The 26,736-nt window shown below is 40.3% G+C and overlaps 1 protein-coding gene across 1 annotated transcript in view; it reads left to right on the top strand.

Annotated features, from left to right (window-relative positions):
• LOC149470451 (ovochymase-2-like) overlaps positions 1-25,374 on the top strand; it is a 120,914-nt gene extending 95,540 nt beyond the window's left edge. Inside the window, exons 18-25 of the mRNA XM_089663746.1 lie at positions 419-559; positions 2,824-3,060; positions 3,682-3,864; positions 13,596-13,687; positions 17,370-17,464; positions 18,800-19,038; positions 21,689-21,849; positions 24,705-25,374. Coding sequence (XP_089519872.1) covers positions 419-559; positions 2,824-3,060; positions 3,682-3,864; positions 13,596-13,687; positions 17,370-17,464; positions 18,800-19,038; positions 21,689-21,849; positions 24,705-24,896 — 1,340 coding nt within the window. The 3' untranslated portion in view covers positions 24,897-25,374. The remainder of the gene's footprint in view (positions 1-418; positions 560-2,823; positions 3,061-3,681; positions 3,865-13,595; positions 13,688-17,369; positions 17,465-18,799; positions 19,039-21,688; positions 21,850-24,704) is intronic.
• The last annotated feature ends 1,362 nt before the right edge of the window (positions 25,375-26,736 follow it).

Raw genomic sequence — 26,736 nt, 5'->3', positions numbered from 1 at the left:
TCTCTTAAATCCCCTTTCTTCCCCATTCTGATGCTCGGTTTGAACTTCAGCAAGTTGTCTTCACCACAGTTAGATGCCTAAATGCATTGAGTTGCTGCCATGTGATTGGCTGATTAGCAATTTGTGTTACCAAGCAGTTGAAAAGGTGTACCTAATAAAGTGGCCGGTGAATGTACACACTGACTAGGCAGCACTGCAGACTAAGGAAGTTGCTAAGAAAATCAGTGACAGAACCGTTTTTTGCACAAGGACCCTCTTCAGTCTTTGGTCACCAACAACCACATGATTAGGCAGGGGTAACCTTCTAGCCCCATAACGAAATAGCTAAAGCAAGGCAATACCTAATTTTTACTCTCTGTGTGATTTGTGATAACTAGGATAGTTTTTATTTCTAATTCAAATTCTTCTGATTTAATAGGTGCACACTGTGGAGCATTTAGACCAAAAGATCTTGTTAGCTACAGAAACACATTATCGGTGAGATTTATTTCCAACAGCAGGGTAGTAGATACTGGATTTTCTGCAACCTGGGAATTTGTGGATCCCATTATTATTCCGAGTAAGTACAGCAAGACCTAGATTTTATAGAATGTCATGCTTAGAGTGCTTAAAATGAATGTTCTTTTTAAAATTGACTTCACAGTTTCCAATATTTGTGTCACTGTTATTTGGGCTGCATTCACAAACGCGGCACCACAAACGTGGGAAAAAAGATGTGCATTTTTCACTTGGAAAACCACCTAAAGTTTGACTGTTAAAAAATGATGCATGGACTGCTTTGCCTTGTTTGTCACATGTGGGGCAGCCCATTAAAAGGAATGGGCTGCCTGTTGTGTGCAACACAAAATGTGCATATGCGGGTCATAGTGTGAATGGGGCCCTAGGCCTCATGTACACAGCACATGGTTTTCCACACCTGGAGACCTTTGCTTCAGGGAAGGAAAAAGCAACTTAAAAATGCACCAAAGCCGCATTTTTCAAACACGTTTAGGTGCATTTAGATGTGTTTAGTTGCATTTAGGCGTGTCAAGCGTTTGGGTGTTCATTCAATCCATTGGCCAGAATATAAATTTATGCTGGCCATTGGAATGAATGAATGCTCAAGTGCTAAACACACCTAGCGTCTAGGCACATTTACATGTTTAGGTGCGTTCAGCATTTTTTCTGGGCGAAAGCTTCTCTCCTCAACATGCTCCTCTTCTAATATGCCTGTAAATGCCTATGTGTACATGGCCACACAGGCTAACAGAAGTGGGTTTAGCATCGGTTCACATCAAAGACGACATTGAAATCATGCTATTTTACTTGAAGTAGCACAATTTCAAAGCCTTGGACTGGGTGCGATTTCACTTTGCAAAGAACACCCAACCATTTACGCGGAAAATAAAACCAGCAATGCAACATCTCTTGCAAAGTGAACAGCCTATTTGACTTTAGTAAATCACCCCCTACATGTTGTAAAAACCATTAACAATGCTGGTACTAACATTCAGAAATGTAATCACTTCCAGAACACCAGTTTTTAAAATCAAAATCAATAACTATATTTAGTTATCTTATTTCTTTTAATTGCATAAAAGGCAGTAAATATTTCCTTTATCTCTTCACAGTTACAAATCTAAAATTTCTAGGTGGAATTACCTTTCTGTAAATGGTATAATAACCACCCAAATTTGTGGCTGGCAGGGAGACATGTCTGCACTGTAGGTGGTGGTGGTGGAGGGTCAGGAGATGTAAAGGCACAGTTCGACAGGAAAGTAGCATCTCCCAGGTAGTGGACAGGCACAATAGGCAGTGCTGCCATGGATCTAGAGTAATGCTAGCGCAGGATTTAGCATTGTAAAACAAAGAGACTGTTTAAATCTGTAATTCAGGGAGAAGCTGGAGTGGTATTTAAATATTTACATAGAACTTGTGTAAAAGTGGTAATCAGGGCAGGGAGCCGTTTCAAGACTGCCAGAAAGTGGTTGGCACAAACAACAGGCAATCAGCCTTTGGGCACCCTGAACAGATTACACTGCCCTGGAGCTCACTGAGCCCCTCTCTTGGGCTATCATTGTCAATTTTTTAATCCAAAATGGATTCTGTCAGAGTGAAAATGAAGATTAAAGGATAAGTTTACCTTTTAGAAAAAAATAATAAATGCACATTTTTTTGTGCAGGTAAAAAAATGTGCATTTATTATTTTTGTCTGCAGGAGCCTGGAAAGCATTGCACCAGCGATCAGTAGATCACTGGTGCCATGCAGGTCTCCTGGAGATCTGTCAGTATATCTGCTTGCCCACATGGGATGTACGAGCAAGCAGATATTCTGACAGGAAGAATGAATGAACTACCATGGCGCTTCACGGTGCTGTGGTAGTTTATTGAGAACTACAAGCTGACAGCTGCTAAGGCTGTCGTAGTCTCTTATTCATAGGTGACTGTGAATGAGTGATGTGGCTGAGTTAGTGGAGCCCTGCACAGCCAATTTTTAAAAAATCTTACAGCAAGCGACGGGGGAGAAGATCCCCCGCTAGCCGTCAAGGCGGGGAGCGAGGGGGGGGGGCGGTCTGAACATAACATGTTACACCCTGAATATGGGTGTAACGTGTAACATGTTACAAAAGGTGAACTTACCCTTTAAAGAGTGTTTCAGGACATTTGAGAGAACCCACTGTTTAGTATGTAGTAATTGCATAGAGGTACTAAAAGAATATCTGTCAAAGTACAATATGTGGATGAAGGCATGTCCCATCCTTGGACTTGGGTTTGACATGCCTGCTTTAAAGTCTTCTACTAATGCATGACGAATAACTCAGTTTTGTATTTGTATCTTGCCAGGCATTTCTTCTTGTGGAGGTCATTTCAGTTCTGACAAAGGGGAGCTTATATCACCAAACTGGCCTAATGCCTCTTACCCTGCAAGCCAAGCCTGCACATGGAAAATTAATGTTCAGTCTGGCAAAAAAATCCACATTGTCTTCACAAACTTTCAACTTCAGCTTGCAAATCTGTTAGGAAACTGCCAGGACTATGTGGAGGTATTTGATGGAGACCAACCAGGAGCAATAAGGTTGGGTGAGTGGTCTTCCAGTATATCCCGAATTTATACTGCAGATGCCAAAATCCTACTTCAGAAAGTAAATTTGAAGAAAATTCAGAAGCCTTTGAATTCTTCTGATCACTCAGATCCTATCATATAACTATCAGACCAAGAATTATTTTCTAAATATGTAAGGTATCCTTCTTCAACCATGAGTGTAAAGGTAATTCTTTATTTTTAAAACTGAACTCCAGTAATAAATGTACAATTCTGTTACGCTAGCCTTGTGATTGACACCCCGTTTCCATACTGCACAACCAGGAGGGTGACACCCATTTCCAGTCTGCATGTCAAGCAGTGAATTAGCATCATTATCACTGTCCAATCAGCTAGCTTATGACCCGCGATGCTATAAAGCTGGACCTTGAAATAGTAGTTGAACTTCCTGGAAGTGGCAGAGGGGTTTGAATTACAGGAATGGTTGAACACAAATACGAAAATTCTTTGGCAGAGAAAAACTTTGCACATGTTTTTCAATCATGTTTTTGGATGTATCCCTGGAGTTCCACCTCATAGATTTTTAACTGGACATTTACATAAAATCAATCTATAATTATACTCAAAAGCTTCATAATGTGATTTGTTTTCATTTTCAGGTCAGTTTTGCGGTTCAGCAATTCCGACAACACTGAACACAACAGGTAGTACTGCAGTTATTAAATTTGTCAGCAATCATGATCGAGAACAGAAAGGCTTTTATGGATACTGGACAACGAATCTGACAGACATCCCCTACTCTCCCCCAACGCAGCCCAAGCCATGGGACACAGTTAAAGTTGGTGAGTGAATAGCCAGGTGTAGATTTGACATGCAGATTTTTAATAAGAGTATGTTATTTCAGTTGTTTATGTAGTTTAGTACATAATACTAAAGTATTAAGTGAAAAGTGGGAAATACCTTTAGCATGCAGAAAGCATCTAGTACCCATTTTAGCCAGTTATCGTCCTGGCAGGAATTCTAGCAAACCCAGAATGCTTGGTTTGTCATCTTAAAAGAAAGCATGTGGCTTTAAGATTTTAGAGCTGGTAGAGTGCAATAAAAATTAATGGAAGGAGAGCCCACATGACTTGTCAAAGTCATATGATGGGCTCCACCCAGTGGTGTATTTATGTTTCAGGCTGCCCTAGCCAACACAAAGATTGCCCACAGAGAGACCCTGAATCCGACCAACACCCCCCTCCCTCACGAAGAGAGCCTGACATTGACCAACAACACCCAAGCTCCCCCTCCCCCACCCGAGAGAGCCTTTCACTACCACCGCCCCCCATACACTGGCAATGCCCTCCCCCAACCCTGCAAAAGAGAAGACACTCACCTTCACAGCTCCAGCCATCCCAGGGAATGGCTCAGGCTCTGCATACACCATCAAGCAGCCCGCTGCCTCTCTCAGATCGCACTCATCCACATGCTGTGTGTGTCCCTTCTTCCATCCCTTCCTTTGAAGGGCTGTGCTGCCCCCCCCCCCTAAAAATGCAGCTGCCCCCCTGAACGATGCTGGTGCCCCCCCGAAAAATGCTGCCCTAGGCAAATGCCTTGTTTGCCTTGTGGTAAATACACCCCTGGCTCCACTACGGACTTACTCCAATCACGGAACACTCTGTGCAGTGTTAAGCAGAGTGGACTCTGTGGGCCACTGCAATCTCTACACCACAGCCGGCAACTTATAAACAGCCTTTGAAATACAGGCTGCAATGTGCATAACCTAATGGAGTATACTGGGAAGCGAATAGTGACACCTGCTCTCCTTTTTAAATAAGCCCCAATGGGATAATTGCAGGAGTATGGAGGGAGGAGAAAAAGAATCCATCTCATGGGACCTGTCTCCAATCACAGAGCTTCAACTGCTTTAGTAAACAGAAAGAGAACTCCATGGGGCAAAGCAGGTTCCATATGATGGCCTGCATTTTATGAACGGGCCATAAAATGTGGGCCACATTGTGTGTATGCCAGAGAAGTATAATGAAGTTTGAATAGCACATTCACTCTCCATTATAACTTGGATCCATTGTGATAAGGGAAAACCATTTACAAACACGTTCTAGTTGCAAAAGGTAATATTAATTTCTATAACATAGTTTTTGTGCTGGTCAGTTGTTGAAATCTTGAACCGCTGCCAAATGAAAAAAACTTTAGAATCAATACAATCATTATTGGGAGTTTTAAACACATGGATTCTAAAGGTTGCCATATGTATGGAATTGTGTCACTATTTAGGGTTCATGCACACTGGCTTAAAAAAACGCAAGTGCCCTTGGCAGAAAAAAATGCTAATTTTGAGCTTTTTTTGAGCTTTTTTTAAATGCAGAGCTAAAAATATGCCTCCAATCGTCCTAATGTGCATGGACACATGGGATAGCAATGAGCTGCTTCTACAGACAAGATGCTAAAAAACTGCAGTTTTTAAAGCCAGTGTGCATGGACCCTTATTGGTAGCATATACCAAAAGTCTAGATTGTTACAAAGAAAATTATCAGTCAATGATGATGCCCACAAACAATTCAATCTCATCATTTTATATTCTGTTTTGTTCTGAATCTACAGTATGATTCTGTCCATTTTTTGTCAAATTGGAAATCATTTTCAGTGGGGACTTTGGGGCTGTCTATAAAAAATTTGCTTTACAAATGTTTCATCATTCATGCAAACGTAATGAACAATACTCTAATATTTGTAATACGTTTTTAATGTCAGTTTCTATATGTTGCCTTTCACTGGTCGAATGTAACATTCCCTAACATTCGATCCTAAAATAGCGATAAGAACATTCAACCAGAAGAGCTAAAGAACATTCACCAATGAGTTACAACAGGGCTCTTTGCCCTCTCCAGACACGCTTAGAGCTCATATCTCCATGATTCCTAAGACAACCGATGATGTGCAGGAACCGCAAGCCTTTTGGCCCATTTCTCTTCTTAATGAAAATCTGAAGTTATTGGGCAAGATCCTTAGTCTTCGTATCAATAAATATTTGCATATTCTGGTCGACAGGGACCAAGTAGGTTTTGTCCCTGGGAGGCAGGCGGGTGATAACGTTCGTAAGGTGGTCCATCTTATACATTTTCTACAGCAGCGAAAAATCCCGGGATTCTTACTGTCCTTAGATATATATAAAGCCTTTGATTATCTATCCTGGGAATATCTGTGGTTTGTGCTGTCTCGTTGGGGTTTTGGGGATTCTATTCTTTCTTGGATTCAAGCCTTGTATTCTTCCCCTTTGGCTTCCATTAAATACACTGGGTATTTCTCAGATCCCTTTCCTATTTGACGAGGGACAAGACAGGGCTGCCCCCTGTCCCCGGCGCTCTTTGTCCTCTCACTTGAGCCGCTGGCTTTAGCGCTCCGGACTGATTGTAATGTATCGGGTGTTCCATATGCGGGACAGGAGTTCAAGTTGAACCTTTTTGAAGACGATGCCCTCTTGACTCTCCTGACGACGCTTCCAAATTTGCAACAGGTTCTTGTGCACTGCTCCTTGATTTCAGGTCTCCGTATTAAGTTGGATAAGACTGTTGCTCTCAATATTACTTTGGTCTCAGATTTGGTTTTGCGCCTACAGTCCCACTTCCCCTACAAATGGGCTTCCTCTTCTCTTTAATACCTAGGCATTTGCTTGACTCCTACCTATGGCTCATTGTTTGCTGCAAACTATTATCCATTGCTTCACTCTGTGTCTTCTCTTATGCACTCTTGGCAATTTCCGCACATGTCTTGGATAGGACGGGTTAATTCAGTGAAAATGACCATCTTGCCAAAATTGTTATACTATTTTCGCACCGTCCCAGTGCGGGTTCCTCCTCATTTCCTTCGGTTGATTCAGGCAAAGATTATGCGTTATATCTGGGCCGATAAGCGCCCCAGAGTCTCCAGAAATACGCTTTTTGTTCATAAACTCCAGGGTGCTCTTGGGGTGCCTAACGTAACTAAGTATTTATCAGGTGAGCCAGATTGCCCCACTGTCTATGTTGTACGCTTCCTCAGACGTTCCTCTCTGGGTCCTGCTGGAACAACCTAATTGTGCCCCTATTGCAAAATTGACGCTGCTATGCCTTCCCTCTGCCCTAAGCCCTATGGCACTGAGTCTGATTTTGCTCCATGGCTTACAAGTGTGGGACTTAGTACGTTACTCCAGTGGCCTGATTTCACCTTTCTTACCTTTGCTCCCAATTATTGACAACCCTCTCTTCCCACCAGGTTTAGATCAACCAAGGGCATTTTCTTGGTGGGTGGCCAATGGTTTTTCGCAGGTGCGACACTTTTTGACTTCTCAGTCCTTCCCCACTTGGAATTCTCTTCATGAGTCACGGAATATCCCTCCGGCGGAATTTTTTTGTTACCTTCAATTGCAGCATTGGCTAATCTCACTGCGGGGTACTTCCGCTTTCCCGTACCGGAAATCTGCATTTGAATTGCTTTGCCAACAGCGTCCGGGTGCCCCGGACCTTATTTCCCTTCTTTATGCAGCTTTGAACAGACGCTCAACGCATACTTCTCTCTCATATGTCGCTCAGTGGGAGCGCGACCTGGGGGTAGGCTTGGATCTGAATGACTGGAATAGGGCCTGATCGCTTATAGCTAAATGTTCATTCAATACAACCATGCTGGAGGCGGCATACAAGGTATTGTTTCATTGGTATTGGATTCCGGCTTGTTTGGCCCAGGCGAACCCTGCCTGCAGTGATCGATGATTTCAGGGTTGTGGCCATCGTGGTGATGTATTGCATATCTGGTGGTCATGCCCAAGACTGTTTCGTTTTTGGTCTCGTGTATTTGGCCTCCTTTTCACCTTGTTTCATCTCTTCATACGCCGGGATGCTTAGTATGCTTTGCTTCATTGTCCCATACCGGGCCTCTTGGCTCACCAGCAGAAGTTGGCTTCCTATTTGTTTTTGTCAGCCACTAGAACAATTGCTCACGCTTGGAAGAGCCCGTTTGTCCCTCTTCAGGGAATGCGGGACCGTATTACCACTATGATGCTCAATGAACAGATGTCGAGTATCTGTAATGACTCACAACAGAAATTCTTGAAAATATGGGAGCCTTGGTTGCAATATCCCTTTCCCACTCTCCCCCTGGTTAGTCTGGGGTTGTGATGTTGCTCGGTATTGGCGTTCTCGGACCCCTGCTCTTGGTCTTGTTATGTTTTTCCTTTTGTACTCCTCTTTCCTTTTCTTTTTCTGTTTGTTTTTGATGTGGCAGTGGATTGCTGCCTTTAGTTTGAGTTACTGTCGGTGTTATACTAATATTTTTGTCATTTATGTGCCATTGATAGCCCCTGCGTGGGTGCACCTTTTGCTCTGTTGGTGTTAGAGCACTGTTTTTTCTTATTTTCTTTTTTATGTGCAATTGATAGCCCCTGAGTGGGCGTGTTTTGTTGCTCCTGTCTTAAACTGTTTATAAATTAATAAAAATAAATAAATACAAAAGAACATTCACCAATAGAGAAAGTAGCCTAACACTAAAGGCTAAGAACATTTGACCAGCAGGGGAATAACCTCCACGCTGTGTACAGTCTATGGAGATTCCTGTGCGAATGGCTGAACGAATGGGTGTTCTGCTGAGCAAACCTCCAGTTGCAGTGTGAAGTGAAACATTTAGACAAAGTATTAGTACCAATGCTAAATGTGATGACTTCCTGCTCAGGGCTCCTTCTTGTTAGGTTGCTGGCACCCTGCCTGGCACATTCAACTATGAGCTGGGGATTCTTGATTGACAGGGGAATGTAAACACACAGCATAGATAGTGTAAAGAAAATGGTGTGGGGTCCTCCAAAATCCATAACTACATGCTCCCTTCCTCCTTTTTCTGACCAACCCTGCTGCATGGTCGGATAATGGTCTGGTATGGACTTTGGGTGGAACTTACATTTTTTTTTTTTTGCTCCCGCTTAAAATCCACACTAGGAATGAATTTGGGGGGGGACCTCCACATCCCAACCAGAGGCCCAGAGCTAGAAGCTGCTGGTTGAATAATCTTAGCCTATAGTACAAGGCAATTTCTCGATAGGTGAATGCTCTTTAACTCTTGTGGTCGAATGCTCATATGAGTATTTTTCTCTTATGATCAAATGTAGAGAATGCTACATTCACCTGGCGAAAAGCAACAAAAAAACTATTTTACACATATTACAAACATTCTGGGTATTATTCATTATGTTTGCACAAATGATGAGACATTTGCAAGGTGATTTTTTTTTATAAATAGACCCCTTAGTATCTAATATAATCTTATTTTTTATTTGACCTTTAACCGTTTCAATATCGTGCAATTTTACACCTTCCTGCCCAGGCCATTTTTCAGGTTTCAGCGCTCTCACACTTTGAATGACAATTGCGCGGTCATACAACACTATACCCAAACTAAAATTTTACCATTTTCTTTACACAACTAGAGCTTTCTTTTGGTGGTATTTAATCACCGCTGGGGTTTTTATTTTTTGCTAAATTAACAAAAAAAGACCAAAAATTTTGAAAAAAACCCACATTTTTCTTTGTTAATGTTATAAAAGTTTACAAATAAATAATTGTTCTTCATAAATTTAGGCCGAGATGTATTCTACTACATGTCTTTGGTGAAAATAACCCAAATTAGGATGTATTATTTAGTTTGTAGGAAAGTTATAGAGTTCACAAACTATGGTATAGATCTGAAAATTGATCAATCCTGAAGTACTGACAGCCAATCTAATTTCTTGAGGTTCAAGAATGTCAGAATAGTACAGATATCCCCCAAATGACCCCTTTTTGCAGAGTAGACAGTCCGACGTACTTCATAAGAGGCATGGCGAGTTTTTTGAAGTTGTATTTTTTTGTCATAATTTTTTGGAAAATGAAAAAATTAAAAAAATTATTTTCACTATTTTTTTTTTTACATACTGTCACCAGTGCAGTACAGCGTCATCATATAACTGGCATGGCGGTGAACAGGGACACTGACTGGTGACAGTATGAAAAAAAAATATATATATATATATTTTTTTTATTATATTTAATTTTTTATTACATTTTTTTTTTTTTTAAGATTTTTATTTTCATATTTTACTATGACCAAAGTAGTACAATGTTACCATAGTAACATTGTACTACTTTGGGAAAGTGATCAGTATTTTTTTTTTTTTATACACAATTTGCTTATAGCAAAGAATTACTTTGCTATAAGCAAGCATTTACCTGAATGAAATCGATTCATTCAGCTTTTTTTTTTCTTTTTTTTTTGTGCTTAGCTGTAATTTGGTCACAGCTAATCACATGACATGTGCATGTGATTAGCTGTGACCATTCACAGCTAGGCACTAGTATACAATGGATGGCATCATGAATGAAGCCATCCATTGTATACAACTGTCATGTGACCTGCTGTGATTGGTCACAGCAGGTCACATGGTACCAGCAACGGAAGCCGGTACTCGGATCTGTCATCAGCCGTGTCCGAGGTGCACGGCCGGTGACAGATCGCACTGCTGCACCGCTCTGCATTAGCGCAAACGGCGCATGTGCGGGAGCATGCCAAATGGCGTGTACCTGGAACGGAGAGACACTTCTGAAGCCGCCAAACGGCCATTGGCCGGGCAGCTAATGGTTAATGTACACCACTGCATGAACCTAACCTTCAAACTTCAATGCTTCTTGGTTATGTTAAAGGGTGACCTACCCTCTCCAACCTCCTTTACGTCGCTACTGGCTCATTACTATTATAAGAAGCCTCACAGGAAGATGGAGGAGGCAGGCTTCTAAAAGTGTGTAACCATCAAAAGAAAATAGTCCTGCATATGATGGAAAACTGATTGCAAAAAAAGAAAAAAAAAAGCAAAATTGAAGTTGGGCCAGCCACTTTCTGTGTAGATGGCCCTTGGCATCTTTATAAAGTTCCATTAGCTTGTTATGCAGGACCTTTGACAGTTCTTTTCTGATCCCCATGGCTCAGTATCTAGCCTAGTCATTGCTGCCACCTAAGAGCTAACAAACTCATTGACTATTTATACACTGACACTAATTGCAATTTAAAAAGCCACAGATGTGGGACATTAACATATAATTGGCATTTTAACTTGTGTGTGTCACCTTGTGTGTCTGTACCAAGGCCAAACATTCCAGGGTATGTAAACTTTTGATCACGGCCATTTGGGTGATTTTTGTTATCATTATGATTTAAAAAGGAGCCAAACAACTATTTGATCATAAATGGCTTCATATGATCATCATCCTTCAATAAAAGAGCATTTTTATCATGATCAGTCATATTTTCAATATCAATGGCAAAATTTCACAATTTCTGCCAGGGTATGCAAACTTTTGAGCACAACTGTATTTAGCTAAAATTGCGCTTATAAACAGCATGTATTCATTCATAAAACAAACATGGTGTGCAAAAACCTTCTCCAAAATGGCCGCTCCGCAACTTCTGGTTTACGTCCGACGCTACGTCCTGACGTGTTTCGTTACTTACGATTTCATCCTTCATCCATTCATACCCAGGGATAAGGATGTTAATTTTCAGCCATGTGACAGTTATTTTCAAATCTTACTGGCTTCCTTAACCTATTGAGCTTATTGAATGAATAAGAACCTTCACAGATCTACCTATTAATTTACTGGTATACAGCGCTGTCAATTTATGCATCACTTTATGTATTATACGAGGGGCGTCCAAGTCAAACTGGGACTTTTAGGCCTCGTTCACACCATACGTGCAGATTTCACTTGCAGAGACATCAGTTTACATGAGTTTTCATGTGTGCTTCAATGGGTTTTATACATGTTGCAAGTTTCGGTGCAGAAAAAAATCTGCATGTGATACTAATGTTGTGGTGTGAACAGGGTACATAGAGAACAATTGATTTTGTTGTGCCCTTGCAGAACATGTGCAGAAAAACTGAGGTCTGTGCAACATGGTGTGAATGAGCCCTTACTTTTACAGGTATAAAAAGGGATGCTAGCATGGCGGTTCTATTTGCAGTAGTAAGTGGAAAGTGTGTCCTATTACTGATAGGCAAGGGAGAATGTCATCAGCACACCAAGGATCACCAATATGGGTCCAAACGTTTTAATGAACGATCACAAAGTTACAGCAAGGTAACATTTCGAAGTCTCGCAGGACCCCTTCACATGCCTGAAGGGGTCCTGTGATCCTCTGAAACGTTGCCTTGCTATAACTATGTGATTGTTCATTAAAACGTTTGGACCCATATTGGTGATCCTCAGTGTGCTGGTGACATTTTCCCTTGCTGATTCTGGTCGGTCCCAGCCGACGGTTGCTGCAGCACCCACTTATACACACAGCCATTTTTAACACAGGAACGTGTGCGTTGGGATTGTACACTTCTATTACTGATAGGCGGCACACATGTCATGGGCCAGTCCAGAGACCGGTAATCAAGATGGCAGACAACAGTGTTAGAGTGTGCATGGAACAGCGTGTGGTGATGAAGTTTCTTATGAATGAAGGCATAAAACCTGTAGATGTCTACAGAAGACTTCAAGCACAGTACGGTGATGAGATGCTCAGCTGCAGTGAGACATTTGTCTTAACGATAACCGTATGTCCATCAGTGACGATCCCAGCCATGGTGGTTCCCAGGATTCTACACTGTGGTGCCACTATCAACAGTGACTATTATGGCTGTGTTCTGAGTGATGTGCATACGTGTCTGCAGAAAAAACAGCCTGGTTTCATCACTAAGGGTGTCCTGTTTCTCCAGGACAACGCACTAGCTCATACTGCTCAACGCACTACGTGCACATTACAGCAGCCTGGTTGGAAGGTATTGCCACATCAGCCCGGACTTCACTCTCAGTGATTTCCACCTGTTTGGACACCAAAAAGAGTTCCTCAGATGTCAGCATTTCAGCACTGTTGACGAAGTGAAGCAGGCTGTCCTAGGATGGTTCAGGTGTACTGACAAATCTTTCTATGCCGAAGCTTTCCTGGCATTAGTTAAACGCTGGGATACGTGTATAAATGTAGCAGGGGAGTAGATCAAAAAATAAATGCAGTTTCCACTTGAAATTTGTTCTTTTATTGTAGAACCTCAAAGGTCCCAATACGACTTGAACGCCCCTTGTACATCAGTCCCGGCCTTCAAGGAGCTAACAATTCTAACATCCACACTTCCTGTGCATACATAGATATATACTAGGATCATACCTATAATTAAATGCTGCGTAACACATTTTATTTTATTAGTTCTTTTTAACTGTGCATGTGAACTGCATCAGTTTCAGTTTAACACATGGATTCAGCTAAAAATAACTGGTGTGTTTTTTAATATAGGGGTACTTATCTAAGTGTCAGCTGTGTAATTGGAGCCTACTATAGCCTGCAATGCCCAGATTAGTTCAATTTCTACACAATCAATTTTCACATGGTAAAATAGAATTCTACTTTGAGAAACGCTGCACATCAATAGCTTGTAACACATCACTATAACTCAACAGAAAAAGAAGCATGGGTGTAATATATATTGCTTGATGTGAACTAATACTGCTATTTTCTGTATATAAACTTTATTTACTAGACTGGCTAAGCAATTGTGATGCACAACCCAAACCATCCGTGGCTATAGCATCTTTGCAACACTTTTCTGCAATGTGGCAAGTATCTGTTCAGGTGAGCTCTGTCTCCATCTTCTGGTGATGTGGTGTTACTGCAAGAAATAAGAGTCATTTGTTATTTATTTATTTATTTATTTCAGGTACTTCTATAGCTCCGTTAATTTAAGTAGCGCTTTACATATATTTTAAAAGGCATGTATTCAGAAAGCAGTATTAAACCCAAAACCAAAAATGTTATATTTTTCAGCCTGTCATTAGATGTGGTGGCTGCATCAGTTTTCTTTATTTATTTATTTATTTCAGGTACTTCTATAGCTCCGTTAATTTACATAGCGCTTTACATATATTTTAAAAGGCATGTATTCAGAAAGCAGTATTAAACCCAAAACCAAAAATGTTATATTTTTCAGCCTGTCATTAGATGTGGTGGCTGCATCAGTTATCTTTTCTTATGCTTTTTTTCCCTCTGTTTTCACCTAGTGATCTGGCCAGTAACACACCTCTTCTATTAGAGTACCCCACTGTGGATGAAGGAGCACAGACCAAGGGTACCTTTGGACAGCAACACTGTCAGTCTGGGGGAGAAGAGTGTTAGAAGTATTAGCAGATTTAAATACAATAACAAATGAAAGCAAAACTCCAGCTAATACTTTATAATCAGTTGCAGCAAACAGTTTTTTTCCTTTGAGAATAAAGGTTTCACATATAGAAATAAAAGCTGATAATCTCTGTAAATGGTACATTCTGCTGTAGAGCTCTTTATTTTGAAAAACAGACTTACTGGCTAGATCACGGATGAAAATAGAAGAAAACTGAAAAAAGAAAATGAAGGCATCCATAACTTCTAAGAATTGATAAGCTACAATATAATAAATGTTTGCTTTGGGTTTAAAACTACTATGCAGTGCAATGTGTAATGATTAGCTTGTATTAATGTTAAATCATTCTGCTGTTATGCACTTAAAACTTTAAATAAGGACAAGCTGGTCATGTACTGTGTGCTAGCAGGTAAAGACATACTAAGTAGAAGTATTTAACATGCATTTTCAGCAAGGCAATTACGCCCATTTGCACCTTCACATTGTTGTGCAATGTGTTAATATAACTTATATTGTGCATTAAAGTTTGTTGGTGGCCCATTCATTGAATTGGTTGTCAACACAATAGGACATGCAAAAAATAGACAAGCACCAATTTTTCTAAAGCAGCATACCACAACACATGGTAGTGCATTACCATGTGTTACAGTACACTGCAAGCAGGTGCATTCTGAAGGTATGTTGGTGTGCCATTTCATATTAATGGTACAGTAACACAGCAACATGAGTAAGGTTACTAAAGTGTATAGTTATGGTATCAGCAACAGAATTTTTTTACCAAGGGAACAACACTACCACTGAGTCTTTGTAACCAGAGGCACCAAATTACTAAAGAGGCTATGATATCAGAAGGACCCCATTACTAGTGTGGCTATCATACCAGAGGGACCCCATTACCAGTGAGGATAAGATACAAGAGGGACCCTATTACCAGTAAGGTTATGATACCAGATGAACCATATTACTAGTGAGGCTATGATACCAGGAGCAGCACCTTACTAGTGAGGTTAGGATAGCATAAGGGACCACATTGCTAAGGAGGTTATGTTACCAGATTGACTACTTTACCAGTAAGGCTATGTTGCCTGAGGGACCATAGTACCAGTGTGAATAAGTTACCACAGGGACCACATTACTAAGGAGGTTATGTTACCTAAGGGACTACTTTACCACTGAGGCTATGTTGCCCGAGGGACCATAGTACCAGTGTGAATAAGTTACCACAGCGACCACATTACTAAGGAGGCTATGTTACCTAAGGGACTACTTTACCAGTGAGGTTATGTTGCCCGAGGGACCATAGTACCAGTGTAAATAAGTTACCACAGGGACCACATTACTAAGAAAGCTATGTAACCTAAGGGACTACTTTACCAGTGCGGCTATGTTGCCCGAGGAACCATAGTACCAGTGTGAATAAGTTACCACAGGGACCACATTACTAAGGACGCTATGTTACCTAAGGGACTACTTTACCAGTGAGGCTATGTTGCCAGAGGGACCATAGTATCAGTGTGAATAAGTTACCACAGGGACTTAAAGATTTCAGTCATGTTTCCTCTTTCCCTTCTTTCCTCCAGACTTTACATGTTAAGTTTCTGAAGCTGCTCTTGATAAGTTTTATCCCCCAGACCTTTCACCAGTTTTGATACTTATCTCTGGACTCGTTCTATCTTATCAATATCTTTTTGTAAGTGAGGTCTCCAGAACTGGACACAGTATTCAAATTGAGGTCTAACTAAAGATCTATAAGGAAATCAGGACCTCCTTCCTCCTGCTGGTAACCCCTATAGTGATGCATCCTAGAAGTCTATTTGCTTTCCCCATTGCCTGGCCACACTGTTTGCTCATATTGCAATCATCTCAAACAAGTACCCCCAAGTCCTTTTCCTCTGTAGTGCTGGCCAACACTGTACCCCCAATGTTCTACTTTCTCAAGGGATTCTTTTTCCCTAGTTGCATTATTTTACATTTTGAAACATTAAACTGCATTTTCCACTGACCAATTTTCCAGCAATGCCAAATCATGTTCCATGTTACAGACACCTTCAGGGATATCAATCCTATTGCACACCTTTGTATCATCAGTGAAAAAACATACCTTACCCAACAAACCTTTAGTTTTTACTTATATATAGATTAAATAGAACAGGACCTAGTACAGAGCCCTGGAGTACACCACTAGTGACCAGTCTCTGCTCCGAGTGAACCCCATTTACAACCACACGTTGGTATCTATCCTTTAGCCAGCTGCATATCCACTGAACCACCCAAGGGCTAATTCCTAGCTTGTACAACGTTTGTATTAGATCATTATCTGGAGCTGTATCAAATGCCTTGCAGAAATCAAGATATGCTTGTCCAGGGTACCACTCTGGTCCAAAACATTGGTAATATAGTCAAAAAATGCAATCATATTAGTCTGGCATGATCTGCCCTCAGTAAAGCCATGCTGCTTTGGGTCCAGCAAGCTGTGTGTTTTTAAGAGATGAGCGATCCTTCTTTTCAGGAGTAATTCCATTAACTCGACTGCAACCGATGTTAAACTCACTGGCCTATAATTGCCAGCTTCTACCTTGCTACCCTTTTTGTGGATAGGTATGATATTAGCTGTCTACCAGTCATGGGAAACTTCTCCTGTTAGAAGAGATTATTTAAAAAGATCCAATAATGATTTAACAACTATACCTCAAAGTTCTCTTAGAACTCTGGTATGAATACCATCAGGGCCCATTGCATTAATAAGCTTTAACAGAGCCAGTTCCTCAGCAACCTCTGTCTCCAGATATCCTAAAAATTAACCATCATTACTAGAACCAATATGATCCCCCAACTTGTTATTGTTAGTACAATTTATTTCTGAGAAGACAAAAGTAATTGTTTAAGTGGTTTGCTACATCCAGGTCTCCCTCAACATAAGTGTTGTGCCCAGTTTTCATTTTAGTGATCCCATTGTATTTTTTCCTTCTATCGCTAATGTACCTAAAAAAGGTTTTATCCCCTAGTATCATAGGAAAACATTAATATGTTACCAGCAGGAGAGTGTTACCAGAGATTATATTACTGGAGGGAAAGTTAATGCTGATACTGGTTGTTACTTTTGCCTTTTTCCTAATTGTTTTGTTTTTTTGGTTTCAGAGTCAAACCCAACCATTCGTGCCATTCAAGCATAGGTGTGGAGGATCACTAATAAACTCACAGTGGGTTCTATTACCTGCTCATTGTATGGATCTGTAAGTATACCGGTACATTATCGTCTGGATTATAATCTGTGAAATGATCATGCCAAATGCTCATTGTGAATAATTCTTATATTTTAGTTGATATTAGCTGTTGGGTTATAAATTTAATCTGGATTCTGTTTCTCCACAGCCAAGCTCAGTAAGATTTTAACAAATCCCATAACCAATAAATCATTCTGTGTGTCAAAATATTTGTCCCTAAAATGTTGTCATTGGGGTCTCCATGATTACCTTGGCAACTTACCCCTGCGTTATTTATACCCTTTATACAAATACATAGTATACTATATATAACAGAGGGTTTGAACTTGATAGGCAGTTGTGGGAAACTCATGGGATTTTTTTTTCACCTTTATAAAGGACGTCCATTTTAGCTTTTCAGCATTTTTTTCTGAATACAATGAGTATAAATATAATAATTAATTAGAGAACTATGTTTTCCATCACAAAGCAGACTTCATATCTACTAATGTCATACAATTTCACTTTTAATGTCTAACTCTAATTTTTTTGTGACCCTAAACCCCTCCACCTTAAAGCCCCTTTTGCCACAGGGCTCTACATTGTGGCGCTTTCTAGACCTAAGTGTACTGGTAAAACTTAGCCATGCTCCAGGTCCAGAACCGTGGCTATAGCTGCAGGTGTGGCCCTGTCTCTAAAGACTCATTTTGTCAGTATGCTACACAGGCTAAACATAGGGAGTTATCTCATTACTAGGACCACTACGCCATTATAATATGCACTTTCCAGCATTTTCACACCAGAAGGGTTTAATGCTGAGGGATTGATCATTTCACAATGCCGCTATACTGCAGGGGACTGCTCAGGATTAAGGGTGAGCATTCGAGAGCAAGAGCTACTTTTTTTTATACCTTCTAAGCATTACAATGAAAAGAAAAAACAATTAAAAGGTGGAGTTAGGTGGGTCAAAGTAAACTGACTGGGAGTGGATCACAGTGGCATGCCAAGAGATGGGCCACTGGAAAGGCAAGTATATTTCCTCTTCTTTCTATAGATATTGATATTTGTTGTTCATCAATAGGCCTCCCTTGGCCTACAAATACATCTAAACTCTCATTTTATGTTTGCCCTTCCATATACATTAATGCACGTTGCAATGAAGTCTTTCAGGTAAAGTTTTTTTTATTTCTACTGGTCCATTTTAAAAGTAAAGTAGAAGCCCCTCAGATGAGTTGTGTTATTACATGGAGGGGGACTAAGGACACTTAAGTTTGAATATATGAGTTTTGTTCTGATCCTGAAGATACACATTAATATTCTCTTTTAAACAATTGTATCATTTCAACAATTGTCATTTCCATGCAGAGACCAGAAGCTTGAATCATGGAAGGTTTGCTTTGGACTTGACTTAGCAGAGACATGCATTGGAATTGATGCTCTTATCAGACATGAGAACTATCCACAGAGCAATGACCATTCCTTTGACATAGCTTTACTACATCTATCAAAGGAGGTGACAAGCATGCAACCAGTTTGTCTGCCTGATCCAGAAGAACACCCATCACCAGGAGAGCTCTGCTACTGGGCAGGGTGGGCTGCTACAGGTATGGTTGTTTTGCTCAGATATAGACAGAAAAAATTAAACTTCTGACAAAAAAAAAATAAATCTTTATATGCCATCTATACACTTTGTGGATTCTTGCCTGTTTATGTTCTGTAGTTTCTGAGCAATTCTATTAACTTTTTCAAACAGATGTGAGGAGTGTCTGCCTGTAATAAATGTGCACAGTCCCTGTATTATATATATATATATATATATATATATATATATATATGTATATTCCTTATTGTGTCTGTAGACCTCCTCATCCCAGTGTCGGGAATGTCTGAAATTCTGGAACAATCAGTGAGCCAATTACACAAGCAGAAAACAAGATTTTTGGGAGGTTGTTGTGCACACTAAGGGAATGTAGACACCCATATAAAGTTGCTGAAGATCGGAAGAGTTAGGTAGTTTATAATTTAGAAACAAAAGCAGTTTAGTTCAGAAGATGTTTTGATGGACTTTAATTCTTTCCAATTTACAGTAAATACAAAACAGCTGTCAAACTATGATATGGTGGAAGTTTGGAACTTGAAATGTGAAAGTATCTAAATAAAATGCAATACTGATTTAAAAGTGCCTATAAATCCCCACAAACAAAATAAAAAATGTACAAACTTTAAAGCATGTAATAACTTATGTATCAAAAGTAATTGTATCTATACTAAAAAAAATAAACCATTCTCTTAACCTTGGATCAGACTAGTTCGACTTCTGATGCGACTTGAGTCGCATGCCAAGGGAATCACATTGTTTTCGAAGGTGCATGTTCTAATCAATGTGACGCAGCATGGTGCGATTTTGGAAACGCTAACTCACAGAAGTCAAATCAGCAATAGATAAGAAGCATCCCTATGCAAATTTTATAAGACCAATGTTTTTTTAACCCTTACCTCTCCTCTCAGGTCATCCTTGTTGCATAAAAACTTTATTCTCAAGCACATTCCATTGATACCTGAGTGAGGCAAAAACGTGCTTTCCTTTTCTCACACATAAACATCATGCATACGCAAGTGAATGGGCTGCCCTATGCATGACGCACATTTACACGCAAAAAAGATTTGAGCAGGAACACGCATTTCTGCTATGCTTAGGTGTGAATGGAATTTGCTTGGGAGGAGAGTTTTTAGGCAGCAAGGATGACCTGGGAGGAGAGGTGAGGGTTTAAAAACAACCACTGATTTTATCAAAGTCTCATAGGAATGCTTCTAATCTAATGCTGTTGTTACTCCTGTGTGACTGAAGCTGGATCAATGTCGCACTGTAAATCACATGAAAATCGCATTTATGTGAACCGAGCCTTTATGTCCCTTTTCTTCACATCACCATGTTAATGTTACAAAGAGAACACGTGTTCCAAACTCAGCAGACCTTACTGCAGTTTCAGGTCAAAATGTGCTTGGTTGTCAATCTTTTCCCAAATTCTTCCTCCTGCATCAGCCACAGCTTCAGCTCATCTCATGCAATGTAAAATGTTCCACATGGTGTTATAATGTAAAAGCTGCAACTCTCATCCACCAGACTACAGCATGTTGTATGTGTCCCTGCTGGGGATATTTACCATGACATTTTTGTCCATTGGTGCCTTATGTCTCTTATGTGTAACTCTATCGACCACACATCCTATTCGGTGTCCCATTCCGCCCCTCCTAAGCTATTACACTTATGTTATTTGCCATCATGGTTATTTTCAACCATGCAACTTTTATTTTTGTCTCTCATATCTGAAAATAACAGCGATTAAGGAAATAATTTTCCTAGCTTAGCTAATGGACCCTAATATTAATAAAGAAAAGCTTCCTCTTAATAGCCATGACCAGATAGTAGATACGGCAACTCTCATACAAACAGATTGCTGTCAGAGTCTTAGGTTCACACCTATGCAGGTTGCGTTTGAGGGGTTTCTGCATTGCATTTTTGCAATTGCATTTTGGATGCGTTTTGCTTTTCTTTCTTTTTTTTCTTGTTGCTAGGCAGATTTTAAAGGCAAAATGCATCACAAACACGGCAAAAATGAAGCAAAAACACAATACATGCTTTTCTGCAGCATTCCTATTGAAGTCTATAGAACCAAAAACGCAACATTTTGCATTAAAAAAAGTCCCTGATCCTTTCCAAAAAACGCACCGGATGAAAACGCGGAGATGTGAACCTGTCCCATAGGAAATCATGTTAAATGGACTGTACTGCATTTCTGCAAATTCTGCAGAAAACATGTAGGTTTGAACCTAGGGTCAGAAAGATACCAGACATCAGGTGCATGATTAAGCCTAAAAGCATCCACCCGGAACACAAATAACGGCTTGCATGACTGACCCTATAATGTAAGATCCCAAATATATGAAGGGGTACTGTTAATCTATTATGCTATTTGTTAGGTTTTAAATATGAAATTTTAATTAATGTAAAATTCACTTTCTCATTTAATCTCAGATTGGCCATTCATTGGTTCTAATGGGAAATATATTGTATGTTTTTTTATCATGTATACTTTAATGGTCAGGATATTTTTCTATGAAACTCAGGTGACATCTGATGGCGTTTTTGCAATGAAAACGAAGTAGATGGATAGAACTTTAATTTTTAGTAGAACTAATCCAAAACTCTATTGTGTTTATTATGCATTTGTTTCAATCACTGTCTGCTTGCAGGTGGACTGGATCCTGCTACATCCAAGGCAAGGTTTCAAACTCCAATACCCATCATGCCTTTTGAAATTTGCAGCCAGCCCCGATTTTGGGAGAACGATCTTACAACATCAATGTTATGCACTGGATTTGACTCACTTGAGAAGCTTAAGTCTAGCTGTAGAGTAAGTACATTTTGTACATACGAATAAAAGTGCAGCGCTAAATATTACATTTCCAATTCAATCGTAAAGTGCTTAAAGCGGAGTTCCACACAAAAGGGGACGTTCCACTTTAAAGATTGGTTTCTCGCTCCCCATTAAGGATTGGCACCTTTGGGGAGCGGGGAAGGAACGGGTACCCGAATTTGACAGGTACCACGTCCGCTGCGATTGCTTAGGCGATCAGACGTTGTCCTCCTACCCTCCCTCCACGAAGTCTTGTGGTACACATGACAGGTCCCAGAAGACGACGGGGCCATTCAGGAAGCACAGCGCTACTCGCGCATGCGCAGTGGGCACCCGGCTGTGAAGCCGCAAGCTGGAATACAGGACAGCCGGTGAAACTGACTGCATTGGGGGCAACGCAGGATCGTGGGACAGGTAAGTGGCTGTTTTATAAAAGTCAGCAGCTACAGTTTTTGTAGCTGCTGACTTTTATTTTTTTACAGAGTAAGTGGAACTCCGCTTTAAGTGAATATAGTGAACAGATAATATCAATGTGATATGAATTTGGTAAAATACACATATACCTCACCAAATCTAATAAAACAAATGGTAAATGAAATGTCCGTGACACTACAAGTCTCACCAACACTAGTTTGATATACATAAATTGTACATGGTACTACAAATCACAACAATACTGAAGTGATATAAATATAAGTGCTCATCATCTGGTGAAGGAATCAGTGGTACTACAAGGTGCAGCAATACCAAGTGGGATATTCAAAAGGTGCTCATGATCCAAAGTGGGAATCCACCACCTCTTATGGATGTGCACTCACCAGAAAATCACTGGTATTATAGCATTTGTGCTGATCCTTGTGGGGGATCTCAGAAAGCCATATGCAGGGACTGAACGTCTCCAAAAAATTGGGCTTACAAACCAATAAAGGACCCTCTGTGGTTTTTGCAATACAAGTCCCAGGGGAATATTAAAATTTTTTCTTGGTCTAAGCCCTGAAGTCAGGGAGTGTGAAGTACGCATACATCTTATATTACATTTTCTATATAGTTTAATGTAATTTTATTTTAAACTTGGTACATCTGATTTACCAATACAGGTGTATCTTCCTTGTAATGGATTACTTTGTGTTTAGCTACCTAATGACTAACTTTTAGAACTTAGCCTGTCGTGTAGGTGACTGCAAATGTGGATCCAGTTTAAGGACACAACATTGTAGGAAAGCCATTTTGTTTCCGGATTCTTGTAGGAATCAAGCCCATTTCTGCAGTAACCACTTCAAGTAGGGTTGCCACCTCATCCCTTCAAAACCGAACACATAATAATTACACAGGTACTTTGGCTGACTAAGGTGGTAATTAAACTCACCTAGTGCCTTATCTGAATTAAATTAGCCTCAGGACCTGTGTAAATAATATGTGTTTGGTTTTAAAGGGATGAGGTGGCAACCCTAACTTCAAAACCACAATACTTACAAGTATGTTGAGGTTTTGAAGCAGTTTACTTGGTCCATGGCTGCAGCTGTCAGCCATAACCCTGGTATTGTTTTTTCTGCTGGCATTTCTCTTTCTGATAAAAGTTATCCAAATGGCTATTTAACTGCTCTCCGCTGTTTCTCAGGCTTACCCATCTCACCAGGGAGCCCGGGGTCCAATCCAGCGGTTTGTGCAGCTAGCCATAGAGGTGATCAAAGACCGGAATGTCTCTGTTCATCTCTAGGGTCTAGGAGACCAGAAGCGATGGCATGACGTCACTTCCAGTTTAGGGCAGATGTAAACACTGTCTTTTTTTTTTTCTTTTGGGAAAACATCAAATCAATGGTTTTTTTTTTCATCTGACACTTTCAAGGTTAGAGGAGAGATCTCGGGTCTTATAGACCCCAGATGTCTCCATAAAGAGGACCTGTCATGCTTTATTGTTATCTCCTAGATTGTAAGCTCCGAGGAGCAGGGCCCTCCTATCCATCTTGTATTGAACTGTATTGTTGCTGTATTGTCTCCCATTATATTGTAAAGCGCTGAGCAAACTGTTGGCGCTATATAAATCCTGTATAATAATAATAATCACAAGGGATGTTTTCATTTCTTGTGATAGGAATAATACTAATAAAGAAATTAAAAGGACAGTATAAAAATTAAAATGTTTTAATAAAATAAATAGTTTTTAAAAGATTTTTTCGAACGTTATAGTGAGAAAATAATTCTAGACCTCCTTTGCAAAACTAAACTGGTAACTTGTAAAAATGTTTATAGCGTTGCCTATGGAAATTTTTAAGTTTGTCCCCATTCGACGAGCATTTGCAATTTTAAAGCATGACAAGTTAGGTATCTATTTACTTGGTGTAACATCATCTGTTATATTTTACCACCATTACAAAAGCAGTAAGAAAAAGCAACACATCAGACAGGTGTGAATGCAACCCTAAACCTAAATTCATGAAAATGAAAAATCATACACACACACACACAACCTGATCACCCGCTGTATGCTGTGGTTTCTTCGGACAGCCCCTACGACAGAATAATGATTGTAGGGATCAGTGGAAGGAACTAAAGTGTGTGGCAGGGGATGCAAGCATTCAGCACTCCTGGAAGTATAGAATGTGAAGATTTGTCAGGCGGACGTAGCTCTTGAACAAAGTAAAAATCAGAGGAAGGAAGGACAGGGCAGCTGAGTATAAAACCTCTTCTTTTTGCAGGTCCTGCTGGTCACATTATTTAAACCCAGCAACAGAAAAATGTTCATGTTCTGTGAAGTAAAAAAAGTGGCCGTGTGTGTAAGTGGGGAGGTATAGGTATGCTTTGTTACATTTTATAATTTTACATAATGTGTTATGTGATAACTTTCTTTTCAGAGTGACGCAGAAGGAGCTCTGATTTGTAAATCTACTGCAAGCACTGCCTGGGAACTTCATGGAATCACAAGCTTTGGGCCCAAAAACTGTCTGGTGGATAGAAAGCCTCAGGTCTTCACCAGAGTTTCAACCTACAAGGAGTGGATTTCAGATCAAATCAAAAAATACACTTATGAAAAAACCATTGCATAGGCCATTCTACGTTTATTATCAGGACTGTACTAAAAGGAAATGCATCCATATTTGTACTTAATGAGGAACAGCTAATTACACAACTAAAATACCTAAATGGGAATGTATTTTTTACCTATTAAATAATTTATCATTTTGTTCAGCGCAGTTGTGATTCACATACTTGTAAGCAGAGAGTGGACTCAAGAAGCTGAAAGGAAAATTAGTTTGTCCGTGGCCTAGCTGTGCAGTGTGACACACATCTCACAGCTGACTGATTAGACTTAAAAAACCTTTGGTAGGTAAAACAATTAGCATTTATATATTTCGAATGTGTGTTTAACTATTTGCCTGGAGTTCCACCCTAAATGGAATTCAGACACAAAATAAAATTGTGTACGTTTCCATTCTTTTTCATGTATATTGCAATATCTGATCAGTATACGTCAATATTTGTAAGATCTTTGTATCTGCGTGAAATTAAAAAGATAATCACAAACCCTGATTTCAGTTGCCTTTATATGTCAGTTATGTCTTTTTAGAAGCGTTAAAGTTTAGCTAAAAAAATAACAAATTCTCTACAGTCTTAGTTATATTAATTAGCTGTAATGTAGTATGTTCCACTATGTGCAGGCTGCTGGATTCACTGCAGGGCTGCCCCGTCCTCTTCCTGCTATTGAACATCTGGCACTGAATGCTTAACAGCTTCAGACCTCCTGGGTCAGCTGCACTAAAGATGATCTGATGGAGCCCACCCTCTCCTGCTATCACCTCCTTTGAGAAAAGTTCTTTCATTGATTACCCTGCTTGTAGCAAGATCTATGAGGAGGGAATCCTGTAACTGAGCAGACTCTCCCCCATTTACAGATCATGTAGGAGAGGGCATGTCCCTGTTGAATAATCTTAAAGTGCAGTTTAGCCCAGTTCAACAGCAGGAAGAGGATGGGGTAACTTTGTAGTGAAGATTTCAGCAGACTCCAGAAGCCTGCACATAGGACATATGTAGGACATACTTCATCACAGGCAGGGGCGGACTGACAACTCATGGGGCCCCCGGGCAATAGGGGATCATGGGGCCCCTGTGTCCTTGCCCACACTCAAAGCACACCCAAAAAAGCCTATAAAAAGGTACCAGGGGCATCTCATGGGGCCCCCTACTGACCCCGGGGCCCTCGGGCAGTGACCGAGTGCTTGAATGGTCAGTCCACCCCTGATCACAGGTAAGTAATGTAACTAAAGTTGTAAAGGAAGACTGCAGCTCAGGGGCAGACTGACCATTTGGAAACTCGGGCACTGCCCGAGGGCCCAGGGTCAGTAGGGGGATCCATGAGATGCCCCTGGTACCTTTTTCATAGGCTTTTTTGAGTTTGGGCAAGGACACAGGGGCTCCATGATCCCCTATTGCCCGAGGGCCCCATGAGTTGTCACTCCGCCCCTGCTTCAGCTTTAAAATGGACTGTCGGAGTATGCGGGGCTGCCTTGAAAAAAGTGAGGCAGAACATAGCTTTGGCCACCATGAAATCAGATTCCTTCCTGCTATTCAGAGAGGTATAACAATAAAAATAGTGAGGACAACTGTATGCCACACATTTGGCCCAATGTCAATAAGACTGGATTGCCCTGTGAAGGTGCTAGACCCTCCCCGCACACCCCTGTAATCATTCAAGGGTATCAAAGAGCTACATGTGTTAAACAATATTGTTATATTCCAGTTTACAATAAATATATATAAGCTGCAAAACAACTTATATCCCTGCGCTTAAATAATGGTGAAAATAAACCACTAGATTAATATGGTCATGTAAACTATAACAAAGGAGCCATTTTGAATAATAAAAATATACAAATAAATGAGTGATTG

The sequence above is a fragment of the Staurois parvus genome, unplaced genomic scaffold (assembly GCF_062004578.1).
Source record: "Staurois parvus isolate SC_StPar_1 unplaced genomic scaffold, SC_StPar_1.0 ptg000044l, whole genome shotgun sequence".
Taxonomy (NCBI): domain Eukaryota; kingdom Metazoa; phylum Chordata; class Amphibia; order Anura; family Ranidae; genus Staurois; species Staurois parvus.
The sequence above is the reverse complement of the archived record's forward strand: the minus strand, read 5'-3'. Positions and strand labels throughout refer to the sequence as shown.